The sequence below is a fragment of the Staurois parvus genome, unplaced genomic scaffold, assembly GCF_062004578.1.
Source record: "Staurois parvus isolate SC_StPar_1 unplaced genomic scaffold, SC_StPar_1.0 ptg001171l, whole genome shotgun sequence".
Taxonomy (NCBI): Eukaryota; Metazoa; Chordata; class Amphibia; order Anura; family Ranidae; genus Staurois; species Staurois parvus.
This window is the reverse complement of record NW_028318967.1, coordinates 320018-340339: the sequence shown is the minus strand read 5'-3', so window position 1 is coordinate 340339 and position 20322 is coordinate 320018. Positions and strand designations below refer to the sequence as shown.

The window sequence follows — 20322 nt, the reverse complement described above, 5'->3', positions numbered from 1 at the left end:
CAAAAAATATATAAGGCGTTCTGCATATGCATACACTTCTATTCCAAACATGTGTCCACATATGTCAAAGCTTGAATCTGTTCTATTTGATTCATGCAGAAAACATCACATTTTCCTTTTTTTTTTTTTTTTAAACCGCTTGCTGCACACCCACAGTAGTTGTACTGCAAGTGGGCAACAGCTGCAGGCCAGTTGATGTACTGGTACATCGTGACCTTTCTTGAAGGTTTGGGGCGCACATGCGTCTGCCCTGCTGACCTGTGCTGTGATTGGACACGAGATTGGCAGTTGATTTCAGCTAGGTATTTTGGCTGAAGTCAGCTGATTGGCTGTGTCTTATCACACACATAGAGTTCTGTGTAGACGCAACAGAAGCAGGGAGAACAAACAGCCCTACAGTAGTAAAAGTAGCACACATAATACACATTAAGCACACAGTTAACCCTTTTGAGTGCCCCTAGATATGTGGTACTCAACCTTTTTTAACCACTTCCCCCGCCGCCCTATACAGAACTACTGTTACAGGGCAGCGGGGCTGTGCAAAATCACGTGATTTTGCATTTCTGGGTAGGGGGTCTGCGCACTGCCCAAACCGCGCTGCCATTGGCAGCTACAGATGTCCATCACCAGGTCCCAGCTGGCACCTGGCGATCGCCGAGAAACCGTGACAGGGGAGAGAACTGTGTGTAAACAGCACAGGTCTTCTCTTCTGCCAGCAGTAACATGCTGCTGTGTAATTCTCTGCACAGAAGAAAAATACACAGCAGCATGTTTCCCAAGTAAAACACACGCGGCACATTATATAAAACGGCACACTGACCCTTTTGATTGCCCCAGATGTTATCCCCTTCCTGCCCATTGTCATTAGCACAGTGTCAGCTTTTTCTTAGCACTGATCACTGTTAGTGTCATTGGGATGTCAGTAGCAGTTAGTCAGTTCTCCCCCAGTGTCAGAATTGTTGGGAATGCAACAGCATGTACTATAATGTACTGTATATAGTATTTCTGTGTTAATATCACTTGACCAGTAGATGGCACTGTACGCTAAAGGTTACTAGTTGTGTACGTGTAAAACTTGCTGCTTCTTTCTTCTTCTCTATCATCTCTTCAGGAAGTAATATGTCTGCTGTTATACAGTCTGCTGAAATGTGTTCTGTATGTTTGTAACTTAAGCCACACAAGTAAAGCCTGAATTCTGCTATCACTACCAGTGTCTTCTATAACACATAACCAACAAGAATGCCCACCACAGTTCGCTCTAAGTTGCCAGTTGCCGCCGTTACTAGAACTAAAAAGAAATCTGTGTGTGTGTATATAGTGCCATTTGTAGACTATAACTTTCATGTAAACCAATTAATTTACATGTGTTTTTTTTTTTTTTGTTTTTTTGTTTTTTGCAAAGACGTGGCAGAATACATTTTGGCCTATATCAAAAAGTAAATTTTTTAATTTTTTTTATTTTTTCCAAATTTGTCGGTCTTTTTTTGTTTATAGCGCAGAAAAAAAAAATGCACAGATGATCAAATACCACCAAAAGAAAGCTCTATTTGTGGGGAAAAGGACATAAATTTTCATTCATGTACAGCGGTGCTTAACTGCGCAATTACCTAGTTAATCTGGCTGAAAAAGACAAATGTCCATCCAGTTCAACCATTTAAAAAAAAAAAATAAAGTTATAATCCTATACCCATAGTTTATTCAGAGGAAGGCAAAAAAAACCCAGCAAAGCATACTCCAATTTGCTCCTGCAGGGGGAAAAATTCCTTCCTGATAACCCGAGAGGCAATCGGATATTCCCTGGATCAACTTTACCTAAAATGTTAGTATCCAGTTATATTCTGTGTATCTAAGAAATAATCCAGGCCTTTTTGAAAGCAATCCACTGAGCTGGCCAGAACCAACTATTAAGGGAGTCTATTCCACATTTTCACAGTTCACTGTGAAGAAACCTTTCCGTGTTTTGCAGATTTAAATTTCTTTTCCTCCCAGACGTAAAGAGTTTTGTCCTCCAATTGTCAGTTAAAGTAATGCAGTGCCATATCACAAAAAATGGCCTGGTCAGGAAGGGGGGTAAATCCTCTGGAGGGCAAGTAGTTAACGAAAGAGGGCCACTTAAAGGATAAGTTCACTTTTTTTAAAAAAAAGCAATAAATGCTCCTCCCTTTTTTTTTTTTTTTTTTTTTTTTTTTTTTGTAAAAATGTGCATTTATTTTTTTGCAGATCGCTGGTGCCATGCAGGACTCCTGCAAACTGTCAGTGTATTTGCTTGCCTGTACATCCAGTACGGGAAAGCAGATACAGTCTGATAGGAAGACTCCACAAACTGCCACAGCGCTCAACAGTGCTTATATTTTTTTTTTTTTTTTATTCTGACTTGCATAATGAACATTTAAATACTGCAGCCGCTAAATGCCAGCAGAAACAAGAGGAAGTAAAGACTGCTTTCAGCTGTTGCAAGAGGATTGGTTCCTGTATATGCTGCCCCTCTTGTCTGTGTATAAAACAGAATGTGACAGGGAGGCCGTATGGGCCCCTGAAGCATGGGGCGGGGATTGCCATTGCGACACCTGATGCTACATCAGTGGTTTAGGTGTGTGTCTGTCTGAAAACATGTCTCAACTGAAAATGAGTATATACTGTCCTGAGCCCCCTATAAGGCTGCTTTCACACTGATGTGCTGCAGTTTACCTGCACCGTGGGTGCAGCGCAGTGCGCCTCTGACTTTCCTGCTGGTTAGCTGCACTTCTATTTATTCATGCAGGTAGCACACCAAACCCTCAGGTTATGCACCTGCAGATCAGTGTGAAAGCAGCTTCATAGTGGTTTACCCTTTTATAGGTGCTAATATGCCCATTGCAAAAGTGCAGTGTATGTGTTTAAGACACTGGCCCTCTTTTCCTCTTCCAGCTTCTGCTGGCATCCCTCTACATTTACAAGCTGCTAGAAAGTTTAACGGCAAAATGAATTTGGTATTAATCCACCTGGGCCAAGAGCCAGCACTACGGAGGTAACATCGAATTATGAGGCTCCTGCTCCGTCCATGGCCTCCCGCCACTGTTGACACGGCTCGATGCACTCTGATGCTTTCGGATAGCATGCTGGCAAGTCCAGATCGCGATCAATGGGTTGCCAACCCCAGGCATGCGCTTCTCTGGTTTGAGGTCGAAGGCCACAGGTTCAGCACCCCTGCCCTATATGTTAACCCATTTCCAGCCAGTGTCATTAGTATAGTGTCAGTGTACAGTATTAGCACTGAACACTGTATTAGGGTCACTGTCAAGGTCAGTCCCTTCCAGCCAGCGTCGGCTTGCGTGCTACACTGTCAGTCCCACTATTAGATTACAGCCATTACTAGCATAATCTCATAGCTGCGTAAATTCCGGTATATAAACCATAGTTTGTAGATGCTATAACTTTCACATGAACAAATTATTATACACGTATTGGGATTTTTTTTTCTTACCAAACACATGAAGCAGAGTCCATTTTGACCTAAATTTTCTGAAGAAATTTAGATTTTTTAAAAAATTTTTTTTATTTTATGAGAATGGTTTTATAACAGAAGGTAGAAAATATTTTGTTTTGTTTTTTTTTCTTTTCATATCGCAAAACATAAAAGACCCAGTGGTGATCAAATGCCACCAAAAGAAAGCCCTGTGAAAAAAAAAATTACAATTTTATATAGGTACAGTGTTGCATGACCACACAAATGCCAGTTAAAACCGCACAGTGCTGAAAAGCAGAAAAGCTCTGGTCATGAAAGGAGTAAAACCTTCTGGAGCATAAGTGGTTAAACATAATTTATTGGTCGTATATTAATAGAACACCTTTTTTAAAATTTTAAATAGGTTGCAGTTTAGTGATATCAGTTGTCTGGTTGTGTGGGAAGACCTTTATCTCAAACTTACTGGATCCCATTAAAAATGATGTAAAGAAAACAAATTTCTCAGGCAGCTGTGGGAGCAAAGAAAAAGCTAGAGTGGGCTGCATCCGGTCCACATCCTAACATCTGGATGATCCTACACTAGACCAGAGTAAAAGCACATACTTCTGCCGTGGGATGGGATGTCTGCTATTTAGTTTGGGTGAAAGTCAAATCTGCCAAAAAGTTTTTTTAATAATTTACATGTTTTAGTCCATAGTCCTTCATTTTCTTCAGAAATCACTCCCTACACCCTATTAACATGCATGGAGACTGATAATCCTTTTTAAGCAATTCTGCTTAAATGTCTAACTTTTTTTTAAATTTTGAATGACCTAATTCTCCTGCTCTTTACAAATCGTTCTTGTATGCAGCTTGAGTAGTTCAATGTGGTGTGTGGGTTTTTTTTTTCTTTCTTTTTTTTTTTAATAAAGCGTCTTTTATACTTAAAAGACTACTTTGAACTTTGAAGGAACTGACCAGATATATAGATGTTAATGTTTTACTTTGTAATGGAGTCTTAAAAGAAGTATAATCTGAAAGCCTTAGCTCCAGGGATTAATCTCTTATCAGTGGCTTCTTTGTGTGGTGTCATTCACAAGTGGTGTTCTGTAGATAATCAGGCAGGAAATGTGTTGTAATGATGTCATAAAGAACTTTTACTTAAAGTTAATTGTGAAAGTGATTATTTACCTAGAATTGTCAAATTCCTAATTCTATTAGATGAAAGTTTACCTTCATGTATACAAGACCTATTATAAATAATACGTTTTTTTAAAAAGGTAATTTTGTCTTGAACTGCTTGGTGCTTATTGGGCTGAATGCTGTATGTTTCTATGCTTCCACTATGTTTTTGTTGCAGTTACAAATGTTTAGGCATTCTCTTGTTTATTTCTTTTGTACTGTATGAAACAAAAAAAATTGGGGAAACAAAAGGCCAAATCTGACACATTTTGCGCAAAAGCTCAAAAATGGACTGGACAAAATTGTTGGTATCCTAAAATTGAATTTTTGGTAGCATACCCCTTGGAAAAAATAACTGAAATCAGTCTCTTCCTGTAACCCACATTGGGTTTCTTACACCGCTCTACTGGAATTTTGGACCACTCTTCTTTTGTCAACTGCTACAGGTCTCTCAGATTGTAAGGGTTCCTTTTCCCAACTGCTATTGTGAGATCTCTGCACAGGTTCTCTATGGGATTGAGACCTGGATTTATTGCTGGCTAGTTCAGTACTCTCCAGCGCTTTGTCTGGAACCATTTCTGGGTGCTTTTTGATGTGTACTTTAGGTCATTGTCCTGCTGTAAGTCCCATGACCTCTGACGGAGACTCAACTTTCTGACACTGGACCCTACATTGCACCCCAGAATTCTTTTGGTAGTCTTCAGATTTCATAATCCCATGCACATGGTCAAGACATCCAGTGCCTGTTTTGGCAAATGCCAATCTGGCTTTTTTATGTTTGTGTCAGCAGGGGGGTCCTCCTGGGTCTCCTACCATAGTGTCCCTTTTCATTCAGATGGCGACATATAGTATGAACTGACATAGTAGTACCCTGTGCCTGAAGGTCAGCTTGAGTTTGTCTGGAAGTTGTTTGAGGTTTTTTAGCCACCAGTCGAACAATCCTTTGATGCAATCTTTGAACAAGTTTTTCTTTCATCCACATCCAAGGAGATTAGCTACAGTGCCATGGGCTGTAAACTGCTTGACAATGTTGTGCACAGTGGACACAGGAACATTAAGATCTCTGGGGATGGACTTGTAACCTTGAGATTGTCCATGCTTTTCCACCATTTGTGTTCTCAAATCCTCAGGCAATTCTTTTCTGCTCTTTCTCTCCTCCATGTGGCACACAGAGAAACACAACAGAAAAGTTGAGTAAATTTTTCACCATTTTAACTTGTTGCTGGTGTGATTTCTACATGATCAGTACTTTGTAATTAAACTCACCTGTTTCAATTAACAATTACAGGATTATCACAAGTTTGCAATTGTTTCTTACAATTTTGAGAAGGCGCCAATAATTTTGTCCAGTCCATTTTTGCATGGAATGTATCAGATTTGGCTTTTTAGTTTTTTGTGCCCATACCAATACAAACAAAAGCAACAAACATGAGAATGCCTAAACATTTGTAATTGTAACAATTGTCTGGGCGAAGTGGTGCATTATCTGCCAATATTTTTGACCGTGTGTGTATGTGTGTATATATATATGTATATGTGTGTGTATGTGTATATGTATGTGTGTATATATAGTTTATATCACATGTGTTTGGCAGCCCCATAACCTCTCAGAAATGCCTTTTTTAAATGGGGCTTAAAAGAAGTATCTTTCCTCATCTAGCATGCTGTATGGAATCATTGGTCTCTCTGCAGAAGTGCAACATACCATATCCTATCTAGTCATCAGGGAGCATGAGATTTACTAATTGAAGAGCTATAGGTCTGACTTGTCAGGAGACATGCAGGACCTAAAGGAAGACCACTGCAACCACACGGAGAGCAAGGTTTCTTCTCTACTGCCAGTTCACATGAAATAGACTTTTCCGCTCAGGCTGTGGCTGCTTTCTTAAAGTGGTTGTGAAGGCTAAAGGTTTTTTACTTTCATGCAGTTTATGAATGAAGGCAAAAAACATCCAGTGTGCAGCTCCCCCCTCAGCTCTCTTTAATAGTTTCCCGACTGTCCTATAGCAAATATACTGCTACAGGGTGGCACGGGTGTGCAGAATCGCTTTGTGTGTGTGTGTGTGTGTGTGTGTGTGTGTGTGTGTGTGTGTGTATATGTATGTATGTATGTGTGTGTATGTATATGTATATGTATGTGTGTGTGTGTGTGTGTGTGTGTGTGTGTGTGTGTATGTATATATATATATATATATATATATATATATATATATATATATATATATATATATATATACATATACATACATACATACGTGTGATTTTGCATTTCCGGGTAGGGGGTGCAAGCGCTACCCATGCTGCCTTTAGCGGTCACGGCTGTCAATCACCGGGTCCCGGCCGGTGATTTAATCGCCGGAACCAGTGATTGCCGAGCATCTCCGATGGGCTGGAGAACTGCATATAAACAATACAGTTCTCTCTGTCAGCTCCTACACACTGCTTTGGATGGCAGAGCACAGCCATCCAAAGTAGTGTGATTACAGTGAAGCACACACAGAGCTGACCTGAATCCGATTGAGCATGCATTTCACTTGCTGAAGACAAAACTGAAGGGAAAATGCCCCAAGAACAAGCAGGAACCGAAGACAGTTGCAGTAGAGGCCTGGCAGAGCATCACCAGGGATGAAACCCAGCGCCTGGTGATGTCTATGCGTTCCTGACTTCAGGCTGTAATTGACTGCAAAGGATTTGCAACCAAGTATTAAAAAGTGAAAGTTTCATTTATGATTATTATTCTGTCCCATTACTTTTGGTCCCTTAACAAGTGGGAAGCACATATGCAAACTGTTGTAATTCCTACACCGTTCACCTGATTTGGATGTACATACCCTCAAATTAAAGCTGACAGTCTGCAGTTAAAGCACATCTTGTTGGTTTCATTTCAGATCCATTGTGGTGGTGTATAGAGCCAAAAATGTTAGAATTGTGTCGATGTCCCAATATTTATGGACCTGTCTGTCTCTCTCTCTCTCGCGCGTGCTTTGGAAGCTTGTTTTTCAATTGAGTTGTACAGTCTGTAGGTCACATTAAAGGTGGAAAAAGTTCTGAATCCTTTTTTTTTTTTTTTTTTTTTTTTACGTCACAGATACCTGACATTTTAACAGGGGTGTGTAGACTTTTTATATCCACTGTATGTTACTGGCCAGGTAACCAAGTAAAAACAGAGGGACAAAAGCTTAACAAAAAACTGATGCGGCCTCCACATCTAATGATTGGTAAGCTGCTATATCGGGAGAGAATTAGTATGAGTTGATTTTGACAAACAAAACTCAAGTGCTTTAACCCCTTCTTGCCCAGGCTAATTTTCAGCTTTCAGCACTGTCGCACTTTGAGTGACAATTGCACAGTCATGCAACACTGTACTGCTATGAAATTTTTATAATTTTTTTTTCATACAAATAGAGTTTTCTTTTGGTGGTATTTAATCACCACTGGCTGTCTATTTTTTGCGCTATAAACAAAAAAACAGCAAAAATTTAGCAAAAATTTATAAATCGAAACAAAAAGTTTTTTTTCAAACAGGTAGTTTTTTTCTCCTTCACTGATGTGCGTTGATGGGGTGGCACTGGCAGGCACAGGTGGGTGGCACTGCTGGGCAGTGATTATTAGTGCCCTGATGATCAGTGCCGATTACTTCTCTGACAATTACTGGTTATCGGCAGTACTTTCCTCATGCTGTGACTGTGTTTACCCGGTGATCTGCTATGTCATTGGACACAGCTGATCACGTGGTAAAAGGCTGCTGTGATTGGCCGTTTACTATATTTCGTGATCAACTGTATCCGTAGGACACAGTGATCACTGGCGGTACAGGGTGCACACCGCTGGTGGCATGCAGGGGGTGTGTTCTGGATTGACATCCATTTTTTTGGTGTGTGTGTGTGTGTAATTTTTTTTACTTAGCAGGGACCTCTTCTCCATCGTCTGAGCTGTCTGTCAGGGTGCCACTGCTGTCTACAAGTTTGTATTTTGAGGCAGATTCTGTAAGTGAGGCTTCCTCTTCATTCTAACCTGACATGGTCAGAATCCTCCAGGCCTCTTCACTAGAGTACCTTTCATTGTACATTTTGGCCACTAAATTTATAGGTACCTATTTCTACTCACGGGAAAGAGCGCCTGGCTGTCAGGGACTGTTTGAACCACTACAAAAAAATGTACCTGCAAGTGCTTACAGCGATCAAACCTGATTCTGTGATCACTGCAATTTTGTGTGCAATATATCACGTGACAGTGATCTACTGACACTGCACTTGCTGGGGGGGGAGGGGATAAGCATTGGGGCTAAACGCAGGTGCCGGAGCTGATCCCACTAATGCTGCATTTTAGAGGACACTACTAATGTGAACGCTGGTATAGTGCTGATCCGATCAAAGATATTGATCTGTTCAGACACTAGACTAGCAATGGAGGTTTATTGTGTATGTTCCTGGCAATCAAGGGGTTAAATGAGATGACTGGTGTAGTGACGGGCAATCTGACGCTATCTGGAAGGGACGCTAACACTATCTAAAGTTGCCGGTGACACTAATACAGTGATCAGTAAAAAAAAATCTGTACACTGTACTAACGACACTGGTGACAGGGCAGTGAAGGGGTTAACTGGAGGGGCGATCAAGGGGTTAAATGTGTCCTAAAAGTGTTCTAAACTGTGTAAGTGTGCTGCTTTTACTCACTGTTTCTTCTTTCTTCTCTCTCTGGGACGGAATGTGCTCAGACAGTGAAAATTGCTTAATTTCCTGTACCTGTGTAAGTGTAAACACAGGTACAGGAAGATCTGTGCTAGGTCAGGGATCGATCATCCAATTTATCACTGGCCTAACTCGGATGATTGATCCCTTGGGGACCGAATCATGGCACCTGTGGGTCGGCGGGCACACCCATGCCGCCCTGCAGCAGTATTACTGCTATAAGGCGGACGGGAAGCTGTTAAAATAACCATAGCACGTGTATAAAGAAAATGTATTTATACTGTAAATCTGGCCTTAGATGGATCAAAATTTGGCCAGTGCAGCAGGGGCCAGCTGAAGATTGACTTCTGTTAAATGGGTTTGTCGGGAAATTTTTTGCTTGATTAGCAGCTGCAATACAATGTCTTTAGTGGGGAGAATTCCTCTAACCACCTCGATTTGTGTGAATGGAGAAATCTTTTTTTTTTTCTTTGTTCTGCCTGCTAGCTGGAAAAAATATTATACAGTATATGGCCATCTTAACCTCTTGACGTTACAAAAATATGTGGCCTCAAGGAACTGGGCTTTTTCCGTGGGGTCGCATATTTGCATACCCGTCTTTTTGCTGGGAGCGTACCACAGTGCGCGCTCCTAGCACAAAGACCGTGTTATCACTGAGAGCCCCAGTCCTGTTCTAATGATCGGGACTCCCGATCCCGGGTCTCATGATCGCTGTGATAGCCTCTGATTGGCTATCACAGTGATCAGTCACTGTGCAGCCCGGCCCCCTAGTGTTTTGGTTTTTTTTGGTTTTGTTTTTTTCTCTCTGTGAATGGAGAAGAGAGATACATTGTATCTCTCCAACTCCTGGCATAGAGAAAAAAAAAGATTTTGTTAAAAAAAAAAAAGATAAATATTAAAAAATAAAGAAAAAAATACCTAGATCAAGGTTTGATCTAGTTCAGTGCCAGGGTTATTGTTTGGGTCAAGGTCAAAAGTTCAGGGTCAAAGGTCAGGATTTTAAAAAACAATTGGTGTCTGTGTGTTTTTAGGTTAAAAAAAAAAAGACAAAAAAAAGACAAAAACGAAATGCCCACTATTGTTTCTGGGCTGTACTACGGGCACAAATAACGTACACATATATGGTATCGCTGCGATCGCCAAGAGCTGGAGAATTTATTTTGGTTTGTTCTTTGGTGGTAGGTTATGGTAGTAACAAGAAGCACACAGTAAAAAAAAAAAAATATATATTTTTTTTTTAATTTAGCTATTTTGGGCCAGTTTTCCTTTGGTGGTAAATGGTAATGGATATCTCCCTGATGATTTTTTTTTTTTATCAAATGAAAGCTCAATTTGTCCTGAAAAAAACGGTATAATTCACCTGGATGTACAAAATAGTTGTGGTGATATGTATGGTTTTACTAACACATGTCAATGTTGGAAAATTGTGCTTTAGTATTTAGATTTGTTTTACCCTTAGGTGTGAAGGGGTTAAGGGTGCAACACTGATCAAATTATTCTGAAAGTGAAGGGAGTCCTGCTGTCAGAATAGAATAGCTTAGCTGGGAACCTTTCCATAGCCCATCCTGTGGGGGGGGGGGACCACTCATTTTTTTCCATCAGCCTTCTGGCTGATCGACAAAAAAAAAAAAATCAATGTATGGTAGCTTAACTTCAAACTTTATCGTAGTGTTTTTCCTTTTTTTAAAAAAAGAGCTGAAATCTGTTATGCGTAGATATCTATCTGTATCTTTTTCTTTGAATTTAGGTCAAGTCAGAGGAAATACAGTACTGGAAAACCAGACCAGAAAGACTTAAGTGAAAACTTAGCAGCAACTCAAGGCTTGGCTCACATGATTTCAGAGTGCAGGAGGCTATTTCAGGTACATCATTTAAATATATTGATTTTTATCACAAGAAGAAGTAGCCTTTGCTATTGACATTTTTTAAACATTTAAATTTGTAAATATTTAATACACAACTAGATGCATATACAGTCATGGCAAAAAATATTGGCACCCCCACATTTCTGTCAGAAAATGCACCACTTTGCCCAGAAACTTGTTACAAATACAAATGTTTAGGCATTCTCATGTTTCTTTTGTTTTGTGTTGGTAGAACACAAAAAAAAGTAGAGAAACAAAAAGCCAAATATTACACGTTTCATGCAAAGCGCCAAAAATGGACTCGACAAAATTATTGGCACCGTCTCAAAATTGTAAGAAATAATTACATTCTAAGTTTGTGATGCTCTCGCAATCTGTAATTAAACTCACCTGTATCAATTAACAAGTGCTGAGCAATAATAAAATATGGAGAAATATACAGATCTTTGCTGATTTAGCAGCGGGAAGAGGGTATGGGGTGGAGATAGGTAGTTTAAGACTCTGTGAAATAGTGGGAGAAACATCAGTCTGGAGAAATCCTAGAGACCAAAGGGGAAGATGTGGAGGAAAGAGGAAGAGAGAAGAGATAGGGAAGATAGAGGTGTGGAGAGAACAATGGAAGAGATTCACTTTGTGACTTATAATGTTAAAGGGTTAAATATCCCTGGGAAGAGATTTGGGATTTTTAAAGAAATTCAATATAGATTTTCTTCAGTGTTTTTTTTTTACAGGAGACACATTTGGTGCACGAATCAAATGTGAAATTAAATTCCAGATATTATCCAATGTGGTTTTATGCAGATTCCCCAATTAAACGTGCCAAGGGAGTGGCAATAGGTTTTGCGAAAAATATAAGGTTTAAGATGGAAGACAGATTGGTAAATCCGGAAGGGAGGTTTCTGTTTCTGAAGGGAAAATTACAGGAAATAGAATGTACATTAGCAAATATTTATTGCCCAAATAAGAAACTGGAGGTATTCCTAAAAAATACTCTGAGGAAGTTAATGGATTTCAAAAAAGGCAATTTAATTGTGGCAGGTGATTTCAATCTCTGTATGGATCCCCAGATGGATATGACGTCCCCTGTACAGAGAGATGGTAGTAGGTCTCTGAAATCCTTGAAAAAAATGATATATACCAATGTCAACTTGTAGACACATGGAGAATTAAGCACATGAAGGACAGAGACTATACGTTTTATTCTCATGCATATGAGATGTATTCAAGACTGGATTATATATTGCTGGATCATCGACTTATCGAGTCTTTGATCAAAGTAAAAATAGAATTTATGTCAGTATCGGACCATGCCCCTGTCACAATGCAATTATTATGGGGAAATGAGCAGATCGGGGGGGAAATTTATGGAGGTTAATTGAGACACTTCTTCAGGATTCAGAGGTGGATCAAAGAATTAAAAAAGAAATTGAGCAATTTTTTGAGGAAAGTTATTCTGGGGAAGTGTCCGTAGTAGCAGTATGGGTGGCTCATAAGGAATCCTGATAGCGATTGGAGCAAAAAAAGAAGAGGGAAAGAAGAGAAAAAATAAACACGCTTCTTAGTGAACTCAGAGCAGATACATAAAGTAACAAAAGAGATTATGTAGAGGGTAATAAATAAAAGAAGAATTAAATACATTTCTGGAAGAAGATAAGAGAGTGTTCAATAAAATAAGTAAGAGATACAGATGGGGAGATAGGCCAGGAAAGTATTTATTGAGGGCTCAGAGAAAAAAAAATGTAGGAACGATGTAGAGAAAATAAGAGACCACAAAGGAGAATTAATGTATTCAACTAAAGATATAGCTAAAATGTTTAAAGAATATTATAATAAGCTATACAATATTATCCCCCACAGCTCCATAAGTAAAGATGAAGTAGGGAAAATAGAAAAAAGACAGATATACTTAAAAAAGGCAGGATTACCAAAATGAAGTGAGGAGCAATTAAAATCCCTAGAATCAGCAATAACGCAGGAGGAACTACACTTAGCATTAAAGAGCACTATAGATGGGAAAAGTCCAGAACCTGATGGATACACCGTGAGATATTATAAAAAATATAAAGAATTATTAGTACCTAAACTGAGGATATATATGAATGCATTGGGAGGAGAGATGGAAATGAGGAAGTAATCCCTACAAGCCCATGTAGTTCTCATACATAAGGAAGGTAAAGATGATACTCACTGTTCAAGTTACAGACCAATTTCCTTATTAAACACAGATACTAAACTATATGCAAATGTTATGGCAAACCGGTTGAAAGACCTATGTTGGAATGGATACGCAAGTAGGCTTTGTCCCAGGGAGAGAGGGTAGAGATAACTGACCGAGATTTCTGTTTCTCATACAAAAAAGTAGGAAAGAGAAAATCCCTGTGGTGGTACTCTCTATAGATGCTGAAAAGGCATTTGATAGAGTAGATTGGGGATATATGTTGGATACATTGGAAGTATTGGGGATAGGACCTAGAATGAGAGAGTGGATAAGGAAATTATATAGTCAACCCTCAGCAGCAATCATGGTTAATGGGGAATTGTCAGTTTTTTGGCATGCAGAACGGAACTAGACAGGGATGCCCTTTGTCTCCATTGCTATATGTTTTATCATTGGAATCTCTTTTGGCTACAATAAGGAATAGTATAGATATAAAAGGAATTTGGATAGGAGATACAGAGCATAAGGTGGCAGCTTATGCAGATGACATGCTGTTCTATGTGGGAAACTCAAGGATAACCTTTTGTTTGGAGAGAAAAAGAATTGAAATATCTAGGAATAAAATTAACTGTATCCACTAAGAACTTGTATAAATTGAATTCTATCCCATTGTTAAATGAGACCAGGGATGAACTAATGAAATTAGGAGGGGGAACCCCGTCATGGATAGGTCGTATAAATTTGATAAAAATGGTGATTGTTCCAAAAATATTATATAAATTTCAAATGATACCAAGTAAACTACCAGAAGTTACTTTAGATCAATTCAAAAAAGTTAAGATTTATTTTGAGGAATAAAAGCCGGGAATAAGCTTGGAAGTCCCAGATTTCCACAGAGTTTTTCCCCCCCGGGTAAAGAAGGTATCATAGGGAAGTGGATTAAGAAGGAAGATGCACAATTAAGGGATATAATGGTGGGGGGGGGAAATAGGATCACTTAAGGAATTGGAAAAAAAAGTTACGAGAATGGATGAGTGGCGTTCTTTTCAATTGAAACACTTTATAGGAAAGCTTCCAAAGCCTTTAAGAATAAGAGAGGATTGGAATCCTTTTGAGCACTTATTAGGTACCCGGGGAGATGGGAAACACAGAACCTCTAAAATATATAAGATTCTCACTGAAATAAATGCAGATATAAGTCCTCCATATATAGAAAAATGGGAAAGAGAAATAGGAGTTACAATAGATGCGGAAAAACAGAGGAAAATGTATAGAATAATCCTTGAAAATATAAATATGCAGGAGGTAGAAATTAATTATAAGTGTTTGGCAAGATGGTATATTGTCTGAGGATTTGAGAACAAAAATTGTGGAATAGCATGGAATCTTACAAGTCTTACAGCAGGACAATGACCCAAAGCACACCTCCAAAAAGCACCCAGAAATGGTTTCAGACAAAGTGCTGGAGAGTACTGAACTCTCCAGTCCAGATCTCAATCCCATAGCGCACATGTGGTGAACCCTTCCATTCTGAGAGACCTGGAACAGTTGGCAAAAGAAGATTCCAGTAGGGAGGTGTATGAAACTCGCTGATGATTACTGGAAGCGATTTTTGATTTGTAATTTTTTCCATTTGCTACCAAATATTAAATTGAGGGGGCCAATAAATATGTCCAGTCCATATTTGGAATTTTGGGTGGAATGTGTCAGATTTGGCTTTTTTATTTCTCCACATTTTTGTGTCATACCAATACAAACTAAAAATATAAACATGAAAATGCCTAAACATTTGTAATTGCAACAATTTTCTGGATGAAGTGGTGCATTATCTGACCGAAATGCGGGGGTGCCATTTTTTTTTGGCTATGACTGTGTTATACAGCATCATCGCATAAAAATATATAGATAAGGTGAAACTGAGAGCAGTGGGTAATGGAAAAAGCTTCTCCTGAGGTGTTTTCCCTTTTTTCACAATCTACTCCCAAGTTTTGCTAAAGGATGAATCTGGTACACTTGTAGTTTTTTGGGTTTTTTTTTTTACACTTTGTTTACTAATATAAACAGAAAAAGAAGGCTTTCGATTAATTGGAAAATAGATGTACTCATTAATGACTGGCTTTGTACCATGGGAATAGCCCAAGGCCCATGCAGTGCATATTGAAAAAAAGGATCCAAGTCTTTACCAAGTAACTACAGACCTGTTTGCCTTCTTCAGTTATGAAAATACTGGAGAATTTGATAAAAAAAAACAAAAAACCCCATGGAAGAGTTTTTGCTAGAAAACCATATTTTAAGCAATGGACAGCATGGATTCATGAACGTTCAAATTTTGTTGAACAAGTCTGATTTCTTTTTATGAAAAAACTTAGACAAAGAAGTGGCTGTGGATAGTTGGACTTTGCAAAAGTGTTTGACACTGCCCCCCCTCACAGTGATGTACCCCAAGTTTCAGTGTTGGGACCCTTTACTGTTTAACCAACCTATACATGATATAGAGTTTGGGGTTAAAAGTACCATTTCTGTTTTTGTAGATGACACCAAGCTATGTTGTGAAATAACTTCCTTATAGGGTATCTCCAACTTACAAGCAGATTTAATGCACTGTTTGGGTGTTCTGGTAGATCATAGAGTTAATATGTTAGTATGCAGTGCCAAGCTGCGGTTTCCAAAAAATGAAATGACTTTCTTGTATTACAAGGTATAGACCGCAGAGAGGACATAATTTTGTCCTTGTGCAAATCATTAGCAATACCTTATCTGGAATATGCAGTTCAGATTTGTCACCAGTTCATAAAAAGGATTTTGGAGAAAGGTGCAAGCAAACTGATAAGTCATGGAGAAGCTCAGCTATAAGGAAAGATTTTATGTATAAAATGTATTTTTTTTTTTACATAAAATGTATTTTTTTTTTGTGTTTTGAAGGTACCAGACTACTGCCATGACTTCTGTCATCAGCCAATATCTTCACCTTTTAAAGTGACCAAAGACACATGCACAAACACATTGGCCGCTTATTGCAATACTCTCATATCCCTGGAAAACTCTATGCAGAATCTTCTGAGAGACGCAAAGGACAGATTCCGTAGCTGGGTGACATGTGCAGGATTTGAAAATGTTGAACTAGCTTACAAAAAGGTTTGTAAAATATACCTGGTTTTTTTGAAGATGCTGTGCCTTTCACTGGAGAACCATTTTCAGCCAACTTTTATGGCAAAAACTACTGAACACTTCAATGCAACCTACCACCAACAGTTTTTTTTTTTCTTTTAAACTCTGAAATGCTGTTTTTATGTTGTTTTCCTTTTATATTGTAATCATTTTTTTTTTTTTTTTTTTTTTTTTTGCAATTGGAAGAAAACATAAAATGTCCCTTGATGTAAATCCATTGCCAATCATGATGAATAATACCTGCTGACTGCCAAAAGAAAAATATGCCAGACAAAAAATAATAATGACAGATTCCCAGCTGACAGCTGGTTTGTAAACAAAAGGACAGGTATGGTGAATGATGTGATTGACCAGTTATGGCCATGTTTGGCCAGTGATGCCCACCACCATCCCCAAGAGCTGAATGGCAAAGAATATATCACTTACCACTGTAGCTGGAGATTTTGTTCAGATGAAGCAGCTGTAAACCTTGGGTCCAGTATTTGACCAGAGCTCCTCCAAACAGTGGATATGACTGAGGATGTGTACTTTTTTCTTGTTAAATGGTTTACTGTAGATGAACTGTAAATACTCCAATGCTGTCTTAAAGTGGTTGTAAAGGCTCAAGGTTTTTTTTTTACTTTCATGCATTCTATACATAAAGGTTAAAAAACCTTCTGTGTGCAGCAGCCCCCCTAATATTTACCTGAGCCCATTCATGATCTAGCGATGTGTACGAGAGCTTCAGATCTCCAGGGACTCTCCCTCCTCATTGGCTGATACAGCAGTGGGAGCCATTGGCTCCCACTGCTGTCAATCACAGCCAGTGAGCCAATGAGGATAGAGCCAAAATGTGGCTTTGTGTGTGAAGGGACACTCAGAGCAGCGGCTTGGGAGGGAGCCTGTTTGGTTGCCTCCATAGCAAGCTGCTTGCTCTGGAGAGCGCTGGCTGATCATTAATTCACACCTTTCGAGAGCCAATGATAGTTTATGCAAAATTATCCGAAGGGACATGCACAAATATATTTCTTGAACGTTAACAGAACAAACAATTTTTCACTTAATTAGTACAGTATTCATCCATAAAAAATAGAGTGACCAAGATTGTGCATGTTCGGAAACAAAAGAATACATTACAATACAATAAATCATAACAGAACATTGTATTCTGCCTTACAAAAATTTTTGTACCTTTTTAGTAACCTATTCCTTTTCGATATAAGACTAGGATTCACCTGATATTTTCATCTTGTGTACAAGGCTTTCTGCCTATTGTTTTAAGGAGAACACAACTGGCCTTGTGCAAACACTTGTTTAGACAATAGCATGTGAAACCAATTAATCTGATAAGAAAACTGAACTTTTTGTGTGTGCAAAAAAACAAAAGTGTGTGTGTATCTGTGTATGTATAAGCACACCATTGATGCTAGCGTATGCAGTAGAAACCTGTCAATTTTGGAGTCTCTTTACGGCTCAGACCTTGCAAGGAGTAAGGTCCATGCTGTTTACTGCTATAATGAAATGTCCTAAAACAAATAGATGCAGCTGCCTCTGATTTGTACTAATAATCTTCAGTCTAGCAGTAAGCATCGGAGGTATGACATCAAATTACAGTATTCAGAGTAGCTTATTGAAATTTATGTGTTTTCAAATGTGTGTTTCATAGACTTGGAATGAGGTGATTGTAGCCGTATTAGTGCATTTGCTACAGAAACAATTGAGTATTGTCCGTGATACTTTTTTTATTTGCACTAACATACAATTTTGAGGACAAGCTTTCGGGGTATGTCCCCTTCTTCAAAGTCCAAGCAGTACTGTACAAATCACAAAGTTTCAGCAGAATGTTAGAAGAGATGAAGAAAAAAAAAGAGAGGCTAGAGATAAGATACAGCCAAAGTGAGGGGGGGGGGGATACTACACTCACACAGAGGGAGTCAAGCTAACTAATAGTCATAAAACTGTTGGATAATGAGTGAGGAATCCCATGTCCAAATTATTGCCGGTATCTCTTGTGTCAAATAGAATTATCATTTTTAGTTCAAAAGTTTTTCTTTCCTGGATGGATTGGAAATTTCCTTTAAGAACTAAAGTATTGAGGTCTCCCATTGTGTGGCCTGGTTGTGCGAAATGGTGTCCCACAGGTGTGCAGAAGTCATCTTCTTTATGTTCCTTGATGGTATGTCTGTGCAAATTCATCCTTGTTTGCAACTTCTGTCCTGTTTCGCCAACATAAGATCTTTTGCTGCATTTTCTGCACTGGATAAAGTACACAACATTACTGGAGGTGCAGCTGTATGAGCCAGAAATATTGAAGATCCCTTTTGAGTGTCTGACACTTTTTGATGGATTGATTTGGTTGCACAGTTTGCAGCATTTCTTATTGCAGGGTGTGCTTCCATTATTTGTGACATCTTGATCAGAAGGAAGTTTCCTACTGATTAGTTTATTTCTGAGGTTGGGGGGTTGTCTTATGACTGTTTTATGACTATGAGCTAGCTTGACTCCCTCTGTGTGAGTGTAGTATCCCCTCTCCCCCCCCCCCCCTCACTTTGGCTGTATCTTATCTATAGCCTCTTTTTTTTCTTCTTTTCTTCATCTCTTCTAACATTCTGCTGAAACTTTGTGATTTGTACAGTACTGCTTAGACTTTGGAGAAGGGGACATACCCCGAAAGCTTGTCCTCAAAATTGTATGTTAGTGCAAATAAAAAAAGTATCACGGACAGTACTCAATTGTTTCTATAGATTTGGAATAAAATTATAGATCCAAATATCTGGAGATCTGTAATGCTGATGGTTTGTGTATATTTCTCAGGTGGAAAGTAATGATTATCCGATCAGGTTATGGAAAGTGTCCATTGAACTTAATGCAACACCATACGTGGCCTTACAATATATTCTTAGAGAACAGCATACATGGGATCCAAGTCTACAACAGTCCAAAATTTTAGATACTCTGGATGCAGATACTGAAATCTACCACTACTCTACAGAGAGCATGCCTCCAATACCATACAAGGAATATGTTATTTTAAGGTAATTTTCTCTGTATGCAATTAATGTAGTAACATGTACATGAGCAGTACCAGATAATTATTCCTTTCTACAGAACTAACAAATACAACAAAATGCCAGATGATTCGGCCATATATCCACTGCTGTCCTGTCTTCTAATGTACTCTGCAGTGTTCTCTTAAGCATGATTAGCCTTGCCCAAATCACCTTAGTGAACTACAGAGCACTACCCCCCCCCCCCCCTTGCATTGGTGTACCTAGTATATTTGATTCCCAGGGCAAATCATTTTCCTACATATGTCAAAAGCAATTATTAATCATAAATTAAATAGTAATACATGCTAGAATAGAAATAGATCATGAAAATTGTCTCCTATTTGCACAGTACAAGGCACAGGCTGAATATTCATACACCCTGGGTTATAAGCTGGTACCTTTTTAGGTGATTGAACACTGGAAAATAGTTAAAGGACACGCCCCCTTGGCATCCCCACTATGCCTAGGGAGTCCCCAGTTTTTGTTGATGTCCTAAGGCTTTTGGAGAAATTACTCTTGGCTAACACTTATTTTAAATCTTCATTCAACTCCTCACTGTTTTGTACTATCACAATAGAAGCAGTGCATGCAAAGCACCCCTCATGCAGGTTGAGGTTAAACTGCTTCTCTTCCAACTTCATTGAGTGGCTATGTGTCTTTTAAAGTGACCCGAGACTGAATAGTTTTCTCCCTATGCTGAAATCACCATTCAGATATTTGTATAGCGCTAGCATATCCACTCTTGATCTTCCCTTCTCCAGGGAGGATAAGGTTAATGGGAGGATAAGGTTAATGCTTTTAGTTG

General features: G+C 38.9%; 1 protein-coding gene across 1 annotated transcript in view; it reads left to right on the top strand.

Annotated features, from left to right (window-relative positions):
- The window catches only part of LOC149438982 (rho GTPase-activating protein 7-like), a 93719-nt gene that overhangs the window by 61737 nt on the left and 11660 nt on the right, over positions 1-20322 (top strand). Inside the window, exons 10-12 of the mRNA XM_089659606.1 lie at positions 11045-11159; positions 16243-16455; positions 19282-19502. Coding sequence (XP_089515732.1) covers positions 11045-11159; positions 16243-16455; positions 19282-19502 — 549 coding nt within the window. The remainder of the gene's footprint in view (positions 1-11044; positions 11160-16242; positions 16456-19281; positions 19503-20322) is intronic.